General features: G+C 39.8%; 1 protein-coding gene across 2 annotated transcripts in view; it reads left to right on the top strand.

The window, feature by feature from the left end:
- The first annotated feature begins 5914 nt into the window (after positions 1-5914).
- The window catches only part of LOC122991101 (complexin-2-like), a 60938-nt gene continuing 47670 nt past the window's right edge, over positions 5915-19182 (top strand). Inside the window, exons 1-2 of one of the 2 annotated variants that reach the window (XM_044364733.1) lie at positions 5915-6218; positions 7264-7382. In XM_044364733.1, the coding sequence (XP_044220668.1) occupies positions 7352-7382 (31 nt within the window). In that variant the 5' untranslated portion in view covers positions 5915-6218; positions 7264-7351. Of the gene's footprint in view, positions 6219-6684; positions 6812-7263; positions 7383-19182 lie in introns of those variants that run through there. The other variant, XM_044364735.1, reaches the window with a different exon arrangement.

Genomic DNA, 19182 nt, shown 5'->3' with positions numbered 1-19182 from the left:
AATGACAGAAATGGCTTAAAAAAGCATATAATGAGAGTTACCATTGATCTTCGTCCCTAATCAATAGTCATCTCAGAGGCTGATGAGGGTACATGCTGTATGGAGGCTTGTGGGTGGACACAAATGACCTCTGCTCTGGCCAATAGGCATCCTTGAAGGCAAAGTCATGTGGCAGCAACAATACTGTAGATTGACATTTGAAGCTAATAGAAACAAATGAGCTTCAACTGAGCACTGATTGTATAGAACATTTCTTTTTTATGTGCTTTTAGGTGACTGATATGTAACATTCATACATGAAATAATTCAGATTTACTGTAGTTAGTCACTAACTCAAATATTACAATTGAAACACATTAAATTACTTCATATGGTCAAATAAATAAGTTGGGTCAACTCAATATTATGACTGTATGTAACATTTTCAGGCAAGACTGCAACATAACTAACACTTATCTGTGCCTGTGAATAGGGAATTAAGATTATTTGAATTATGCTCAAATTTGACTCAGATATTGTGAGTTTTAGGACATAATTCATGTCATAATTCATTCATTCAGGCATTGTTCAGGTGGTGTACCATTCCATTTTCCAAAGATTATCGTCAAATAATCCTCAATATAGCGTCTACTGTTTGTATACAGTGGACAGACAATTAATTCAGGATTTAGTTCACAGTGTTTCCTTTTCCTCCTTTTCTACTGCTATAATCTGTTAAATCCAGCACCTGTCCCATGCAGGTACAAGATCATGACATGATTCTAATATCTACTCAATCTGAGTACAAACTCAACAGATCAACATCTGGAAATCAAGAGAAATTATATCAGATAAAAATGTAATTAACATTTTGCATACTCACTCCTGCTGTGTTAAAAGAAGCTCTAGATCAGATTGCAGTTTAAGTGACCAGTGATAAGGAATGCAAGAGTCAGCTCTGATGTGCAAATCCTTGTGGTCTTAAACGATTATGCATGTTTGCTCGACAAAGAAGTAGGAGCCAGATTAGAAGGCAGTGCATTAAATGACCTCTGTATGAAAGCTGCACTCAGCAAGTTTGTGCAACATGAAAAGGCGAGGTCACTTTAAAGTTTAGAGACTTCCAGAAATCCTGTAAGGTGACATCAGCTAGACATGCAGACTGTGCTCACGCTAAGCCACCCAGCTAGTCTTTGAAGCTTTATGTCAAAAGAAACCAAAGGGATGAAAGAAGGACAAGATTTAATGTTGGTGAAGCCAGCTTTTCTCTAGACAGGGCAATATTTAGACATTTTGTAATTTGCATCTCCTGAGCATAGAAGAGAAAAACATCTGAGACTGTCCTCCCAAAAAAAACCACCAGGATCAGTCCACAAACAACATACATGCATGTTAAAGTTACAGCGCCCTCTAGCAGCCGTAACAAATGTGACAGGAACAAAGGTGAAAATAATGTTATTATATAGCAACACAATCCACATGGGGGAGGCTGGTGTGAATGGACAGGTCAACAAAACATTGATTGTTAACATAGGAGATTGCTGTTCGTTTCCCGTTTACAACTGCGAGGCAACATGACTTTAACCATGTGATTATTATTGTAAACATGATGACGAAGGTCTCCTAACTTCAGGAAGTAGTCATTCTAACGACAGCTACAATGTCTCCCGTTTTGTTTGGTTCCTAAACCTAACCAGACTTTAAGCATTGTATTGTCACATCATAAAACATGTACAGTATTTTTCAACTGTGATGTGATACTGTTTTGGAAGGTGCAGACTAGGAGTGTGCCCAAATACAAATACATTATTCAGCAAAGCACATACAAATATTTTAAAAATTATTTGTTTTCAGGATGAAAAAAAAGTCAAATGCCAGTGTGCAGGCCGGTTACATCGCTTTCTCGGTGTCTCTCCTCTGCTCTGCTGTTACGTCTATCAGCAGGTCTCAACAAGGGGAGTCACATCCACCTGCTATTTGGACATCACTCCCAGTGTTATGGGTGTATAAATAGGTAGAGATCTGTCTGCAAGTAAAGTTTTAGCTCAGTAGTCAGTAGTCGTCTATAATCTGGGAGACTCCAGTTGGAGACCCAGTGTGTGGACCTCCTTCGTAAGAAAGTTTATTCGTGAACACTTATTGTAGCATTTTAATTTTCTAAAATTAAAAGCGTAAGAAAAACAAAAACAAAAACAGGATTGTTAAGCCTCTTTCCACTTTTATTTGAATACAAATACAAATAACTTTGCTGCCTCTACAAATACAGATACAAATACTGGGCTCTCTGCACATCTCTAGCGCAGACACATGTTGTGGTGCACGGACTGGCAATGTATTTTGTCGTTTAATTCCTCGTCCTCCCTGTGCTGCAGTCCCACTCTGCAATACAGAACAAGATGTCTGTATTTCCATCTTGCCCTTTACGAGCTGTTTAAAACTGAAGAAAATCATGGTGCACAATAGCTCCGTTCCTTTTATTACATCATTTTCTACTTGCTGTGAACTCAGCTTAACCGCTCAAACTAAAGCCTCATGTATGTGCGGATGGACACATAAAATTACGTGACTTTATCTCAGTCTGAGCTACAGTATTTGGAAGAAAATACATCTGTGGGGAAACTGAGGAAGCCTAATTACCTGAGTTTGGCAGGCTGTTCAACCTTTTGTTACAGAGATTCCTCAAATGAAGTGGACGGGTGAGATAAAAATGAGAGTGGGGATTAAAATTCTCTACATGCAGCCTTATTCCAGGAAACATGTCAAGTTCCTGCTATACAACTGAATAGTGACGGGATTCAAGTTGGCACGATTTTACATATAAATCATGCAAACCAAAGAGCATTTCTGAATGCTGAATGGGATGCTAAATTAGATACAGCTCAAACGAGTGTAAGATGTGAAATTTTAGTGCCACAGCTTTGCATAAATTTGCAGAACACATCATCTACCAGGATAAAGTTTAATACTGTATTATGTTAGGTGTCCCTGAAAAGATCAGCCTAACAGGTTAAACCTCCCTGCAAGCAAGATCCAGATAGGAAAGAATATTATGAACTGGGAACAAAAAGGGCTCAAGTGGCATTATGGACTGAAACAAGCTCAATAAAAATCATATTATGTCTGCTAAGGTTCAAGCTCATGGGTTAGAGTGAGACTATAACAGTATTTCTTCAGTGATGTACCACTATTCTTTGACAAAATACACTTAAAACTCAAAAAAGTTTCATTTAAACTTTTGTCAATATGACAGCTTTTCCAAATATACCAAATATGTCATATCGAATCACAGTAAAATGTTATAATAATGTTTTTTTTTTCCCCATTTGTTGTAATGCAGCAGCCATAACAATTGTGTGCTGGGTTTGAAATGTGAGACAACCTCTAACTCTCAAAAGAGAAGAAGAGTGTGACAGTGTCATATAGTATGTATGAATCTGTCTCCACAAAAACTCATATTTGAAATGGACTTGGGAGAAAAATAAAAATAAAATATAGATGTAACTTTAGTGTCTGTGATAGTTATGGTGCTACTGTGAGCAAAAAATATTCCAAAGTTTAGTAAAAGTTCATTATTTTCCTTCCAAGCTGGCTAATTAACAAAACTGAAGGATAATCCATTCAACAGAACTCTTCATAGGTTCAAATAAAGCCCATCACGCACCACCCGATTGGTCATAGAAGAAGTGTCAGCCATGCTGCCATGAATGCAAGTTACAAATTCAAAGCAGCTACGACAATAACAACTTACTGATTTGTTGAGATGAAGCGGGGACTTTGGGAATAGTACAGCGCCGGGCCTGGAGAGCTACAATTTTCACCACTAGACATCGAGGATGTTCAAATATTTTCACATCAGTGTGTTTTTTTGGTTCCCCAGAAATAACAAAACTAACCCTCAGAGAGCATTTGTTACAAATACTGAGGAAGTGTTTGTGTAAGAAAATGTGACAAATTTCAAAGAATATTGACTTTTTCTTTCTCTCACTTTAATCTTCAAATCACTGATCCTTCCTACTTCACACTTCCTCACATTGTCACCTAATCATCATGAAACCTGCGAAGACCTGACAGCACATTAAAGTGTCTGTAGTCACAGTTGAGACTCTCATGGTCAACCTTTTGAAACATCTTGAGTGGTAATGAAGGTGAGAAGATGTTTCCTGCAGACTAGAGGGGAATCCTGTTAATTATGAGGTTTCTGGTTCAATTCTCTGGGCAGGAAACTGTGTCCTGGATCAGTAAGAAACACTTGGGTCTTATTGTATTATGACTTATCTCATTTATTAACTCTACTACTATACTTGTACTATAAGATTACTATACATTTAATTTATACCAAATAATAAAATCACTGCCACACCTATTATTTTATCTTGTTGTTATTTAATTTATTTCGGAGGGTTAAGTTCATGCTAAATTAATATGATTAAGAACAGAAAACACTATTGAGTATTGTTGGTACATTAAGGTACATCATAGGACTTCAAGCAATCCAGTCCAAATGAAATTCATTGACTGTTGAATGCTTTGACTTGTGGTTTTAGGTGTGTTTCTGCCGAGGATGTACAGTAGCAGCATGTACAGTAGAGCTAGCCCTAGTGACATGCGGAGGGGGCTCATTTTTGGTCAGTATACCCTTTTTCTGAAACCTTTATTTAACTAGGATATGTTTGGGCTAATGAGAGCTGAAGTTAAACCAGAACTTCTAAGTTTAGCTCCAGAAGTAGAAAAAGCTAATTTTGAAACCCTGTTGACATTTTTAACAATGCAAATAACTACAAATCCAGCCTTGGAACATAACCTTTATCAACAGTTTGTTGTGTTGCTTACGAACCCATTTTCCTATAAGCCTTATTAGACCATCATGGGTTAAACTAAATAGACTGACAAAAAAGGCAAGACCAAAAGAGACAAGTGGCTGTAATAACAGCAGGACAGAAAGGACAACAGTGTAGAAGGTTTTGAACAGTATAGATTACAGCTGAAGAGGGAAATTGACTATATATATATACTATGGATACAGAGGAAACCATGTAACAATGATCTAAGTACCCGCACTGCCAAGCTGTGTTTTTTTTGTACGCTAAATAAATTGTTATTTAACTTTATTAAAATTGTGAAGGTTTCTGCTTCTAAAAGCTCCTAAAATATGGAAGGTGGACATCAGGAGAACGCTTGAGTTTTCTTACAAAGACAGATGAAAGAAATGCTGAATATGACGTTGTGGCAGGACATATGAATGTTTTTTTTTTTTTTTTTTTTTCCACATCAAAAGGCCATATGAGAAAAGTGCCCCACTGATGTGACCTACAGCTAAAATGTACCCAGCCTGGAAGAGGTGTCCCTTTTTCATTTCACCCCATGCTCCTTACAGAGTCTGTGCACACCACTGATGATGTCCTGACGTCTAATTTAACCACAGAATGTAAATATACTACAGAACAATAAGATCATCATAAACTACTGAGCACCGACACACTGGAATTCCCGTAGGAACATTTTGTGATTTTTCTCATCGCACCACATGAATGTAAACCGAATCTGTGTCACATTAAGCAACACATCAGACACAAGCCGAGAGACATCAAGCTACAACGTATCCATCCATTATATTCCCGTTATATTCTCCACTACCGTTTTAAGTGCAAGCCGAGTCCCTCTCCCTGTTGCAGAGAAGGGGGGGCGGGCTGTAGGACGGAGCGGCCAGCCAGCGTCAGGGCTGAATAATTGATCTCTCTCTACCGGTCAGGGGGACGTTAGTGGGACGTTTCTCCCTCCATCCCTCCATGTGATTCAGTCGCTCTTTCTCATCACGGTGTGAACGGCAGCTGCTTCACCCTCCGCAAACCACCACCACCACCACCCCGCCCCCCCCCTCTCTACTCCTCCTCCTCCTCTTCTCTCTCTACGTGTGTGTTTGTGTGTGTGTGTGTGTGTGTGTGAGAGAGAGAGAGAGAGAGAGAGAGAGAGAGTGAGAGAGAGAGAGAGTGAGAGAGAGAGAGAAAGAGAGTGAGTGTGTGTGCAGGAAGACGAAGCGGCAGGCAGGAGGAAGCACCAAGGACGTCCTTTTTCCAGCCCCGGGAGCCGGAGATGCAAGGGACGAGCAGTTAGATTAGCCTGTGCTGCTGTTGCCTGCTGCAGGATAACTTCGTTCCGGAGCGTGCTGCAGCTGAAGCTCTGCTCTCTGATCCTGTTTGGTGTGAGTGAGAGGAGGATTTCAGCCAGTCAGCCGGACGGAGGTAAATTGCTGTTTGATGCGGCTGCTTCAATGCAATTCAACGGGCTTGGGGAGCTATCCACTCGCGGTGGTGCTGAAACCAGCCTCTGATCAAACGAGGAAGTGCATGTGTGTGTCTCTGCTCTTACACCGTATCTCTTCTCTTTGCACGCGAATGCACGTTCACGTCGATTTTGAACATGTTTACTCTACATTCATTGCATATTTGGCTATAAACACGCACGCACGAGTCTGCGTTGCTGCTTAATTAACGTACTGTACGAGCAGCTTTTGGGAGTGGGATGGCTGTTTCCAGTGTCCCTCCAATGGAGGATGGAAAGTTTTACCACATGATCAAGAAAAATACACATCAGTGGTTCCGTCCGGCGTGCACATGCATGTCAGCAGACTGTCCTGAACCAGCTGAGCACTTGTACCGTGCACTTTCTCAAAAGTCGCTTTGCTGCGGGCAACGCTCGGGCCACAAAGAGGTTATTACTGACTGTCGTGACACATATTCCCGTCACTGCCTGACACTATAGACACTCAGCTGTCCGGAATTCTTTAAAAAGCGCCACATTTGCAAGGAGATAAGGAGCCATAGCTGCTGATTCGGTCCGTAGATCTGAGATATTTGGTGGTTTTCTGTGCTGTCCGTTGTGTGCAGGTTGTATTTGAACCATTGACCTCGGTGTCCTTCAGTTGGCGCATTGAGGAAACGTGCCTAACACACAAATAAAGATACAATGAGCCTACATGTGACTGTTTGGTTCCGTGCAAGCTTAAACTAGAGATGAATATTGAATATTTTCAGAAAAAAAGTAGAATATTCCTATACTATATATGTATATGTAATTAGAATAATGTGTAGAGATGCAAATAATGTCTTTGGTTTCCTACAGTATGTTTGTAACCTTACACTTAATGGTACAGTATTGAATGTCATGGTCACTCCGGTGTTGTATATTGATTTTGCTGTGTTTTTTTGTATTTTCTTGCAAAATTTGATAATAGACTTTTTGACCTTTTTCATGAGGGGATTTTTTTTTTGTCACTTTCTGTTTCAGATCTGGCTAAAAAGGACTTCTACTTTTCCATCACAATTGAATGTAACATCGCTCAGATAAGGAAGGCAGGGAATTAAAAGCCATCATCATGAATTTCGTTATGAAGCAAGCGTTGGGAGGTAAGTTTGATGTTTTTTCATTGTTGAACCCCAGTGTGTGAATGCATATGTGTGTGTAAATGTGAGTCCGATGATGGTTTCTGCTTTTTCTGGAGTTTTTTTTTTTTTTTTTTCCTCTCCAAACTTCTGTCTTTCTGACTTTTTGATATTCAGTATAATTTCATGTCTTGCTGCACACATTCACACATCATTACTACTTCAATTTTAGACAGCTGCAGAGGAAGAAGTCAATTCATCTTTTATTACTCCACCCACCCACCCACCGCCCACCCAACCCCCTACATTCCCAGTATGTGCTTTGGCGCTATTTGCGTTTTTTTTCCTATCATCTGCTGCTGGCTCGCTGCACACATGGCGCAGTTGGCCCCTGGGGCACTCTGTGTACAGCTTACTGTAACAGGCTGGTGATTTGTAACGTAGACCAAACCGCTGTGGCGAAAAGGGCATTTCATGTCCCAGCGAGTGCAGCCTGCTTACCAAGAGGTGTTAAAACAGGTCTTTGCCATGGCTCAGTCTTACCATTAATCAGGCTGTGTTGGTGCTTCTTGGCTGGACGCTGCAGCCCCTCTTATCTCAACATGCTGAGTACACATTTTCTACCTGAAGGGGGAAAAAAGATAATCAAAGCAGAATCTAATCTTCAATAATTTCATTCCAGCATGCATGTGAATGATTTTTCTAATTGCTTGTGCTGCAATGGCTCCCCGGACATGAGATTATAGTAACAGAGTAATGAATTTTAAAGGAATATGAACTTGTTATCATGTATGAATGTGTAGATAGTGCGATGGAAGGTGAAAGAACCTAAGTGGTTTTCACGGAGAAAGACGCTTCTCTGTGATTAGTCCATTGCGGGCTTACAGGGAGTGTTTCCACAGAGCAGAGTGGAAATCAAACAATAGTCAGCTGCTGGTTGGTGTGGTCGGGAGATTGTCAGCCTCTGTAGAATCTCCACTGAAATTCCTTTGTCGACTGAGTTTTAAGATTAAATAAGTAACAATTTAAGTTAAAGATTGGGGGGAAAAGCATCCTAAGTTATAATTGTATAAGTTTAAAACTCCAAAATTCAACTTATCTGCTTCATCAGGATAATGTGGGTGTAGTTTGATATGATTTGATGGACGGTAGCAAGGTAACATAAGCAAACAACCCTCACATCTGTAATCACATGTTGAATAAAAATGTTGCTAAATCCTGATTGGTGCATGGAAGTATATGACATCAGCTTTTTTCCATTTGAGCCCCGCCCACTTCAAACCTGTGAGAACAGCACAGACAAAAATCTCTCAGGTGAGAGAATCAGAACTGTGCAAACATTGGCTGGAAATTGTATGTTTATGTAGGACCCCATCACTGAGATCAGTAAGAAGCCGATTAAGAAAATAGGTTTTCAGAGTCTTTAATACTCACATTTCACACTGTGTCATCCTTATCTGAAACGGTTTGGTTGAAATCTACAAAGCTGTTGTATTTAATGGAACGTGGGATGATGTAACTTGTCTACAATAAACAGTCAGTGTTGGTTTCTTTAAACCATGAAGGGGATGTTTCAGGTACTGTAACATGAAGGAATCCTCCATTTTTTACCATCTTTTGAAGTTCCTAAAGAAACTTCTCAAACCACCCCTGCAACGTCTCCTCCATTGAACTGTATGTTCAGTATATTCCAAACAAATGAAAAGTAACAAAACAGTAAAATTTCAGGTTTAGACTCAACTCATTGTCATTGTGCAGCCCATTTATTAAAACAATAAATTATAGCTATAACTATAGTCTTAATATAACATGTTCTAAGTTAGAATAGGAAAAAGCTCTGATAGCCTTTTGCTGCTTTCTGCATAGCACCAAAAACCTACAATTTCGCTAATGAACATCTGATAATTGATTAGTAATCGATGATGACTTTTAAAGGGTCAGTTAATTAAAGTCCTCATTGATGGAATCACAGCAGTGCAGGAGAGAAATGGGAGTTGTTATTTCTTCACATGCTTTACAGCTGCGTACACACATTGTTTGACCACCTGTTCTCCATTACATGATTTAATGTAGCATGCACATGCAGTCGTGACTCTTTCTTGTGTGCCTTGTCAGTCTCGGGAGGTGATAGTGTATCTGAGGTCATGTCGCACTGAATCTGTACAGTGCAGCAGGTGGAGATGTTAAAGCGTGAGGTGGAACAGGGTCAACTTCATTTAACAGATGCTGGGTGAAGTGTGAAGCTCCATCTTTGTGGGGTTTTTTTATGGTCAAGAATCCATTTTATTCTCATTCATTTAAATTCTGTAAATCTGAGATGATTGATGTAAAATGTTATTGGTGACAATCGCTGTGGGAACTCTGGTGAAAACAATGCAAGGCATATAACATGGTAATCATTTTGGATGAAGCTGACGGAGCTTTTCGTGTTTGGAAAGAGCTCACCATTGTTTGCGTGATATCACAGCACTGCTGCAGTGTGTTACCTGCTCCCTTTTTCTCAATGTTTAAATATTCACAGAAGACGATTGAAGATGCTCTTCCTCTTTCGTCCAGTGGCAGCTTCTGGAAAGAATACTTAAAATGCATTTGTATAGACGCTGCTAATTAATATTTTACATTTGCAGAAAAAATGTAATTCATAGATTACACTAATACATTCATTAATTTGGTTTTATATTTGCATATAACAGTTGTAGAGCTCTATGATTTACAATTAGTAGTTTCACTGATACCAGAGGAACACATGAACGACAGGATATCCTGCAAAATGGGATTGAAATTCCTTGTAACCGAAATGAGATTTAAAGGACTATACCAGTAGATTAACCCATTTACCAAAAAAATATCAATTGTACTTGACATCATGACTATTGGCAGCTGTTGGCTTCCATTAATCTCCAAAATGAGATGAAGATCAATTAGCAGACTCTTGTGTAAGCCATCAAGTCTGCATTGTTAAGGTTACATCATTGTTGTGAGGTAATGTATTGCAGACTTTTGAAGCCAATCTACACCCAAACTGCTTTTGACAAAATGAAGGCAGACATGATGTGTATTGTGAAAGGACTCACAATAAAAATGCGAATACATTTTCATATCATATAGAAATGAATGAAAACCAAAAGCTGCCTGGAAAAGTATACAAACATATTGGTATGTTGGTTTAAGGCTGATAGTCTCAGTGTGTTGTGTTTAGCATGTGTCAGTAGGTGCGTGTCTATCATGTGTGTAGACGTGTGTGGTTCGCTGCTGGTGAGTGTGTTAGTGGGTGTCCTGGGGAGCGGCGGGTGCCTACCGAGGGGCTCTAACAAAGCTCCCCGTCAATAAAGACGAGTCAAATACGCTGAACTGTGCACAAAAGAAATTTCACACATGAGGAAAACCAAGCAGTCTGTGCCAAGGTCTTCACCTTAAGCGGAGTATTTCTTTCCATCTTGGGGAGCAAAATTTTTTTTTGTTTCTTTCTTAGGAGTAATGAGTTTTCAGTGTGCAGTGGATTAGCTGTGGGCTATTATCTCACTCTCTTTCTCTCTGTGCTGTGAGGAGAAACTCACACTCCATCTGCTCCCTTCTAGGCTGACATTTGTATTCTGCCTGTTATATACAGTGAAGGGAAAGGTCGTCTTGCTTGGCCCCAAGGAAGCGCTCGTCTCTGTCACCCATGACCCTCTCACTCTTTGAAATGCAAGCCATAGGTCCGAAGTTCCCAAAGTTTGTCATGTCAAGGATCCCCAGAAGACAAACTTTAGAGCAAAAATACTTGAAGGCACATCTCTGCAGTCTGTACTGGGGTGTTAGAAAGTACCATGTTGGTTATGTATTCACAAGAGTAACTACACACAGGAAAAAAAAAATCTTGCTTGTCTTACTGACTAGTGGTAACTAGCGACATACTCTTTCCACTTGCAGCACAGCTAACTGTGTTACAACAGACCACATTTAGCTATGATTTAGGGTGGTGACATTTAAAAAAGCGAAATGTCACAGTGAAATAAATTCATTTTAGAGGAAATCAATGGATTTGTTTGAAAGGGCAAATAAAATCCATGTGAATGTTACACATTGAATTAAACTTTAATAGTACATGGATTTTGATGAACTCACATTATTCGAAGGACAAACTTCAACCTGGGAATAAATGAAACTTGTGTGTGTGTATGGGCAGGACCTTTGAAGGTGCCCTGTGGGGTTTACATCTAGTGTTACTCACCAAAACACAATGTGTCGAACAAATGTGTTGATGCATTTCCTCCTTCGCAAAACATTTGCAAAACCAAATTTTCAAAAGTTTTAAATCTGCATTGTTTACAACCATGTTTGCTTGCTAGTGTTCTTCTTCATCCCTGGCATTTGCTGGCGTTTCTTGGTGTGTTACCGCCACCTGTAGGTCAAAAGAATAATGCGAAACCATTGGCAGGAATGTACGTACGTCTTCCCCGCATGCAAAATATAAAACAGGAAGCCACATGTATAACACTGTTTCATTGTGCTAATAGTGGGCAGCGAATTCATCAAAAACACAAAATTATCATCAATGCAGTAATGTGGTTGCACATTCTCTTTTGAAAAGTCGGTGTGTTCAAAGATGTCTTGAAAACAACGTCTGCTGAGCAACAACCTCTTCAGGCAAATATACAAAATCATTTTTATAAAATCAGTTTTCCTAATGTTGGTAAGTTTGGTTTGGATATCAGGTTGTCCAAAGACAAATGATCCTTGCTTGCAACTGCAGTGGAAACGTAAAACAAAAATAAAGGTAATGAAGATTCATTTCCTTTATAGATATTACAATATGACAAATGTCACATACAGTAACATGTGAAATCAAATCAAAATCAAATTAGCATTCAGTGCAATTAAAACATTTTTATTGTCTTCAAATGTGATACACAAAACCTTAAATACCTCATTTAATTTTAATCACAGTTTGCTTGGAATCATTATTCTGTAAAGTAGAATTTTGTCAAACACTAATACAATATTATCATAATATCATGATACAATACAGTCTGACAGTCACCAGAGTTAATTATCACCAGTCATTTAATCAGTCGTTGACAAGCTGTACAGGAACTGATGTCTGCATGGAAGGTGGGGAATCAGTCTTGTGGTATAAAGCATTGAAAAACACCTTTCTGGTCCTTTAACTTGTAGTGAATGAAATCAAAGTGCTTTTCCTCTTTTTTTTATCTGGACCCCCATGAAACCTTTTCAAGGACTGCTGGAGGCCCTGGACCACAGTTTTAAAGCCATCGGCCACAGCTTATCAGTGACATGTGGGGAGAAAAGTCAGGACAAATGAGGAATTGATTCAATCTGCTGGGCAGTAGGAGCAATGTGTGTGTGTGTGTGTGTGAGTGCATGCATGTGTGTTTTTGTGTGTGTGTGTGTGTGTGTGTGTGTGAGTGAGTGCATGCATGTGTGTTTTTGTGTGTGTGTTGGGCTCTCACTGCAGGAACGGGATGCCATGCAGGGGGAGAGGGGAGGATTTACTGCAGATGACATCATCAAACGTGCTCGTACATAGAAATCGTTTTTCTCACCTCTTTGTCTCGATGAAGCTGCAACTCCGGCCCGATTCCCTCCTCCTCCTCCTCCTCCTCCTCCTCTGGCATCTCTGTCTTCGGCCTCGGAGGAAGAGGAGGAGAATGAGGTGTAGGAGGAAATGAAAAGTGACAAATTGATCTTTAAAACTGGGCGTTATATCATCAGCGGCTCACAGCAGAGGTCGTAAAGTCGTGCTGCACTCTGGACCGGCAGAAGCTGCAGAAGCTGCTCTCCTTTTAATGGGAGATGTTTTCTGTCCTCGGTGGCCTCAGAGTTTCTCTCTCTCTCTCTCTTTCTTTCTCCCTCTCCCCCCCCTTTCCATTCATTCATTCCTTCATTTATTCATTCTTTCCTCTACTCCCTCTTGTCTCTATCATCCCATTCTCCCTTAATACTTCCCTCATCTACTCCCTGTCACAGTCTTGTTTCTTGTCATTCCACCCTCCTCCGCCACCTCTCTCACTCCCTCCCTCCCTGCACAGCTCCCTAACCCCCTCTCTCCTCTTACTCCATCACTCTCTTTATCCCCTCTTTGTTCCTCCATCACTCCAGTTTTCTTTTCCTTCCTTTCATTTCCTCCCTCCCTCTTTCGACGATTACAGTAAATCTAAAGTATGAGGCAAGGAAACCTTAATCAGGCAGCCACCAGGGAGACTGGTGTGTGTGCGGGTGTGTGTTTCAGTGTTTGCTTTTGTGTGGTGAGAAAGAGACAGAGAGAGAGAGAGAGAGCAGCAACAAGATAATGGGGTGGACCTCAGACCTTAGTAGTCAGCTTTAGCTGGCATTAGATGATAAAGCATGTGTGTGTTCGTGCATTCATGTGTGTGTGTGTGTGTGTGTGTGTAGGTGCCCGAGTAAGACGGAGAACAATATGATACAAACACATAGAAACACACAAAATTGGCAACACACGTACGTGAACACAGGTACTCAAGCAGGACAAAAATATCAAATTCAAACCCAGTGACACACTGATGAATAAACCCGAGCACACACACACACACACACACAGGGTCATAATCAGGGGGATGCGACAGACCTCCTGCTCGGTTGAAAACCACAGCAGGGGAACGCTGGAGGAACGCTGGTGGAAAAGTACCACAACAGTACAGACCGATCAGCCTGCAGCCGAGCCTTATACACATCTACTGGACAAACATGTAAACATTCTCTAAGAGGACAAACGTCTGTGTGTCAACAGAATACAACGCTGGATAATAAGACTGTATATACTGCGGAGTATTTGTGCAGGGTGCATATACAGACACACAGAGGCAGGCAACAGAGAGACTGAACAATAGAGAGGTCATATCGTAGATTTGGTCCCTCTTTGACTTACTTTTCCTTTTAGTTCCATTATAGTAGGCAAATAAATGGAAAATGAAGTGATTAAAGATTTAATTGATTTAATCCTACTTAAAATTTAAGCTGAAAGCATAATCATAATCCACATTATACTGTCAACAAGTCCTCCGAATTAAACAACCAGATATGTTGAGTGACCGTTCACTCCATCCAGAACGACACATTTGTCTGTGCTTTCCAAAACCGTCACACATAACTGTTAAAAATGCTTTATGATGTGATGACGCTGTGGTTAAGGTCTGGTTAGGTTTAGGGAAAAATCATGGTTTGGGTTGAAATGATCCCTTTGTTAAGGTTAGAGAAAATTAGGTTAAAAATTAGAGTTAAATTCAAATTTAGACAATCACAGTTACGGTTTTCAAACAATGAGGTTGGAAACAGGAAATGAACAGCACCCTCACCATTTCCAAGTGATATTATTGTTTGCGCCGCTGTCACAAAGACAACCGGATCACTTTCTGTTTTCCTGAGATCATATTCATGAAGAGATGATCAACACCACTTTGGAAATAAGAGAGAAGAAAGAAGCATGTTCACTGAAGAGGTAAATTGAAATTGTCATAATGTTACATTGGATTTGGGAACAGGCAAAAGCCATTGTAATGATGTGCATTGCATAGTAATAACAGTTTGAGTAACGTTTTTGCTTCACACAAACAAATAACTACAGCAGGGGTTGGCGTCGGGGTGGAATAATGTTAGAAGAAAAAAACCTGAGTTTGTTCATTCATTTAGTCTATAATGGAGACATGAAAACAGAAAAAATTCTTCAGTATGTGTTAAGAAACATGAACTGGGTTGTTAGTATGTTTGTGTTTACGCAACAGAGATGGTGAACATATTTCCTGTCCATTGATTTTGATATGAACAAGTAGATGAGCCTGACTGGATACTGATCCAGTATTCTATGATTGTAGGGCTGCAGCTTAGCTAACTGATTTCTAGAGGGCTTTCTTCCTGTTAGCTTCCATATCTAACGGGAGGAAAGCCCTCTAGAAATCAAAAGACAAGTTTATTCAGGTAGTTTACTCGATGCAACTAGAACGTAGCGCACAGAGATATAAGTAGTGTGTCATTAGATTTGCAGTATTCCACATTTATCATATCACAATAAGACAACAGAAAGAGGTTGGCCACCTAACAAATTATTATGAGATATAACTACCAGCGCTGTCGTCTTCCTCTTTTGCTTACACAACGGTTGACGCACTTCCTTTGTGCTGTAAATCGAGCCTTCATTTTCCCGTTGATCGTACCCAGTGTCAGACAGAATTGCACAGTGAAAGCGAGGCTTATAGAGAACCATTCTAAACACTGATGGTGTCATTATTCTATAGACGTTACACTGTGCAATCAACACAGTGTTAAAGCAAAAAAAGTTGTTTATTTCCACTTCAACACATTTTGAACATGTTAGATGGTGTCGATGAAGGAGCTCGTCTGATAAGACTGTGGGTATCGTTGACCTTGTCTTTATTGATCTAGGTAGTGCAGTAGACAACAGTTCTCTATGTACTACTAATGGTGGTATCAAAAAACACATATCCTGTACACATTACTGCTCTTTGTAAACTCCAGTCACAGTTATTGTGAAAATACTGAATATGACACTTCCTCTGAGAAAACATCGTCAAAACTCATTAGATAAATGTCACGCGGTGTTCGAGATGATGAAAAGACCTTTTTATTAGTCCTTGAAAAGGTGACGTGGTGGAAATACAAACACGTTTTTCACACAAGTGGCAGTTTGCACATTTAGTGACACAAATACACACATACAGAACATTATTGTAAAGTAACGTGGGTGTAGTCATAATTATAGACACAATTATTGGGGGAACATGCATTAATTTATAGTGTCACGACTAATACTGAAAGTGATACTATGAAAAGATAATATGCCGTATACTGTATGAGGCAATTCCCAGTGCTCTGGCTGTGCAGTCACATAGGCGATAAAACATAATTATCCTAAAGGATTAATTAGGATTAAGTGAAGAACTCTTGAGGATATATGGCTATATGAAGATATATAACTCCTGAGTGACCCTCCTGGTATACTGGCTGTTATTTGTTTACTTGTTCAAAGAGGTAAAAAGGGACTTTTGTATTTATTTATCTTTCTCTGACTTTTCTTAATGCTGAATTCTAATAAGAGGCTTCTGCACCCTTGATATATGTACTTAAACAAACCTACATCTGTAAATCAATTAATTTTACACGCCTGATCTTCTGCATGTCCCCTTTTTCATCTCGCTTTTTTCTCTCCTCATCTCTAACCTCTATCTGTCTTGCTCTGTCCACTCTCTGCTAATGAGCCTGATAATAGACCGTGTCTTTGTGAGCTACAGGTACGTCCCCAGTCCTCTCTTCAAAAGAGCCGTGGGACAGATTTCATACACAGAGCCAGTAGAGATTGGATCGTCATAACTATGTAATCACTTTTCTTTTCATATTAAGCTTTGATTTAAACAAAGGAAACACGACTTCATAAAGCGTAAATGGTGTTTTTAAGCAACTGCAGACGCATCAGAGTGAATCACAAAGCAGAGCTGTGACTGTGATGTGACTTTTATGAGTCTGAGGACAGAATCAAATGTGTTTTTCAAACTTCCTGTGAACTATTTATCTCTATCAAGTCACCAACATATACAGCGTGTGTCACGTACCTTACAAGGGTCGACCGTTTAACCACAAGCTTAGATAACATGACATGTAATTTCTCTATAACACACGCTTCCTGCTGGATTTCATATAAAACCTTTGCGCATGGGTGGGCAGTCTCCGGGAGCAATTCAAATGAGTTTCTTCACACTTAACTGGCTTTCAGCTGACTTGGCATATAAGCATAATGTTTTATGGTGAATATCAACCCATTTTAACCCAATTCAGAGACATGAGCCAAGAAGGGAGGAAATGTAATCCTGATAAATTGATATACAGTAATGATATCCGCCGTCTTTAGACACCTACACTGCACAGCAAAGTGTCTTTAAGCACTGGTGGTGCAGAGCCACAAAAAAACAACAATAAAACACAGATTTAAACCCTCTTGTGAACCAGAACTTGGCTCCAGCTGCATTTAGATGTTTGACTATGAGGCGATGACTTTGAATTTTAATGACTGAAATGTTCAGTTTTATTTGTGATTTAGTATTTTTTAATATTTTAACAAGTCAAGTCTTTTCAAGTTCAATTTCTTTTTGCATATCTGCCAACATATTAATACACTGAATCTGTGATAAGCCTATATGTGCAGAAAATATAGGCCTGCCAATATATTCATCGGCCTCTAATTACTGTCATTTGAATATGGGTGCTTGTTATTTGGGTGCTTGTTATTTTTGAGAGAGATGTCACTCAGAGCTGGAAACACATCTCCTTGTGCCTCCTCGGTTGAGAGGAATAAATAAACGCAGCTTTTTGCTTTTTCATCTATTTCCCTTCCTGTATCCTTTCTGACTGATGTTAGACCAAAAATTATTTCTTAAAAAAAAGTATGTATTTATATGGAATGCTTGTTTTCCCGATTCAATCAACCCACTCCTTCTGAAAGTGTGTTTGGGGCACCTCGCTCCTAAAATTATGCTTTTTTTTATTAACACTTTCAAAAAAAAAACACCATCAAAAAGGAAAAAAGAGCCCGTAGTCCTCCTCCCGGCTCTACTGAAGGGGCTAATTTAAAAAAGTGTCATTCTGAAGATGATTGATGCATTGATGATTTACTTGTCATCGTGGTCCTGCAACTCACCCCGAAGGTCTTCGTGTCACACCGAGTGTGTCGTGTGCTCTATAATCATGCTGGACTGATGGTGACCAACCTTGGGGGGATTTTCTTAAAAAAATCAAGTTACAGACCGCAGACTTCAGAAGAAGCAGCCGTGTCCAACAGATGGACCATTTTCAATAATTAAATAGGAAAAAAGCTTTTCTCCTAACCTGGGTTTGTTCTGGGACTGTTTGGGGCGCACATCCTCTTTAGCAGAGTGATTCATGCTCACAGTTACACACAGCCACGAGGTTATACTGTAATATCAGTTCACATAGGTGGCGAGTCATACCTGTTAGTGTCACTCGTATTGTACTTCCGCTGAAGAATGATGCATGTGATGAAGCAATGAAAACATTATCAACATGCATTATAATCAGATCATCACTCTAATTTTAATATTTAACAAATGGATGTTTCCTAAGCTCATCTGGTCTTGACTTCTACACCCAACCAGAAAGTCTTTGTGCAGTGCTGAACTATATTTTTCCCTTATGTAATAATGACAATAGATTGACATTCTCCAATCTGTGGGTGTTTTATTTTTTTATTTTATTTTTTTTTTGCCCCTGCAACAGCATGTTGGGGGCGGATAATCCAGCAACTGCAGAGGGAATCCCCATGTGGCCGACGTGGCTGTCAATCAAAGCTTTTCATTCTCAACATGAACAGTCTCTGAAGTATTCAGTACATGAGAGGAAAGAGCAAAATGTGCACCTGTAGTGAAGCCAGAGCACCAAAACTCATTTAGATTATGGTATAGTCTCATAACCGACACATGCAGGACACATGTTCCCAACACTCAGTGTCTGTTGGTGTGACCTATACGTGGCTGACATCCTGTAAGCTTCCAGGGTATTACAGGGTATCCCACAATACTAACATATTATTTGTTGTAGTGAACATTTTAGTAAACAGTGGCCTACATACGGGATGACTCAAGCGGATACAGAACATAATTAGCATTATTTTGGAGTCTGACGAACAAAAGTCTAATATTAACTCTCCTTTTAGTTTTGTTTTGATCTCCACCAATGAAATATCTGGCTCTTTAAGAAGCTTAATGCATAATTATCTTCACCAGCTAGTTGCTAACTTTGTCGTCAGCAGTTTGGTTTCTGGGCAGGTAGTGTGCAGGAG

The sequence above is a fragment of the Thunnus albacares genome, chromosome 10, assembly GCF_914725855.1.
Source record: "Thunnus albacares chromosome 10, fThuAlb1.1, whole genome shotgun sequence".
Taxonomy (NCBI): Eukaryota; Metazoa; Chordata; class Actinopteri; order Scombriformes; family Scombridae; genus Thunnus; species Thunnus albacares.
The sequence above is the reverse complement of the archived record's forward strand: the minus strand, read 5'-3'. Positions and strand labels throughout refer to the sequence as shown.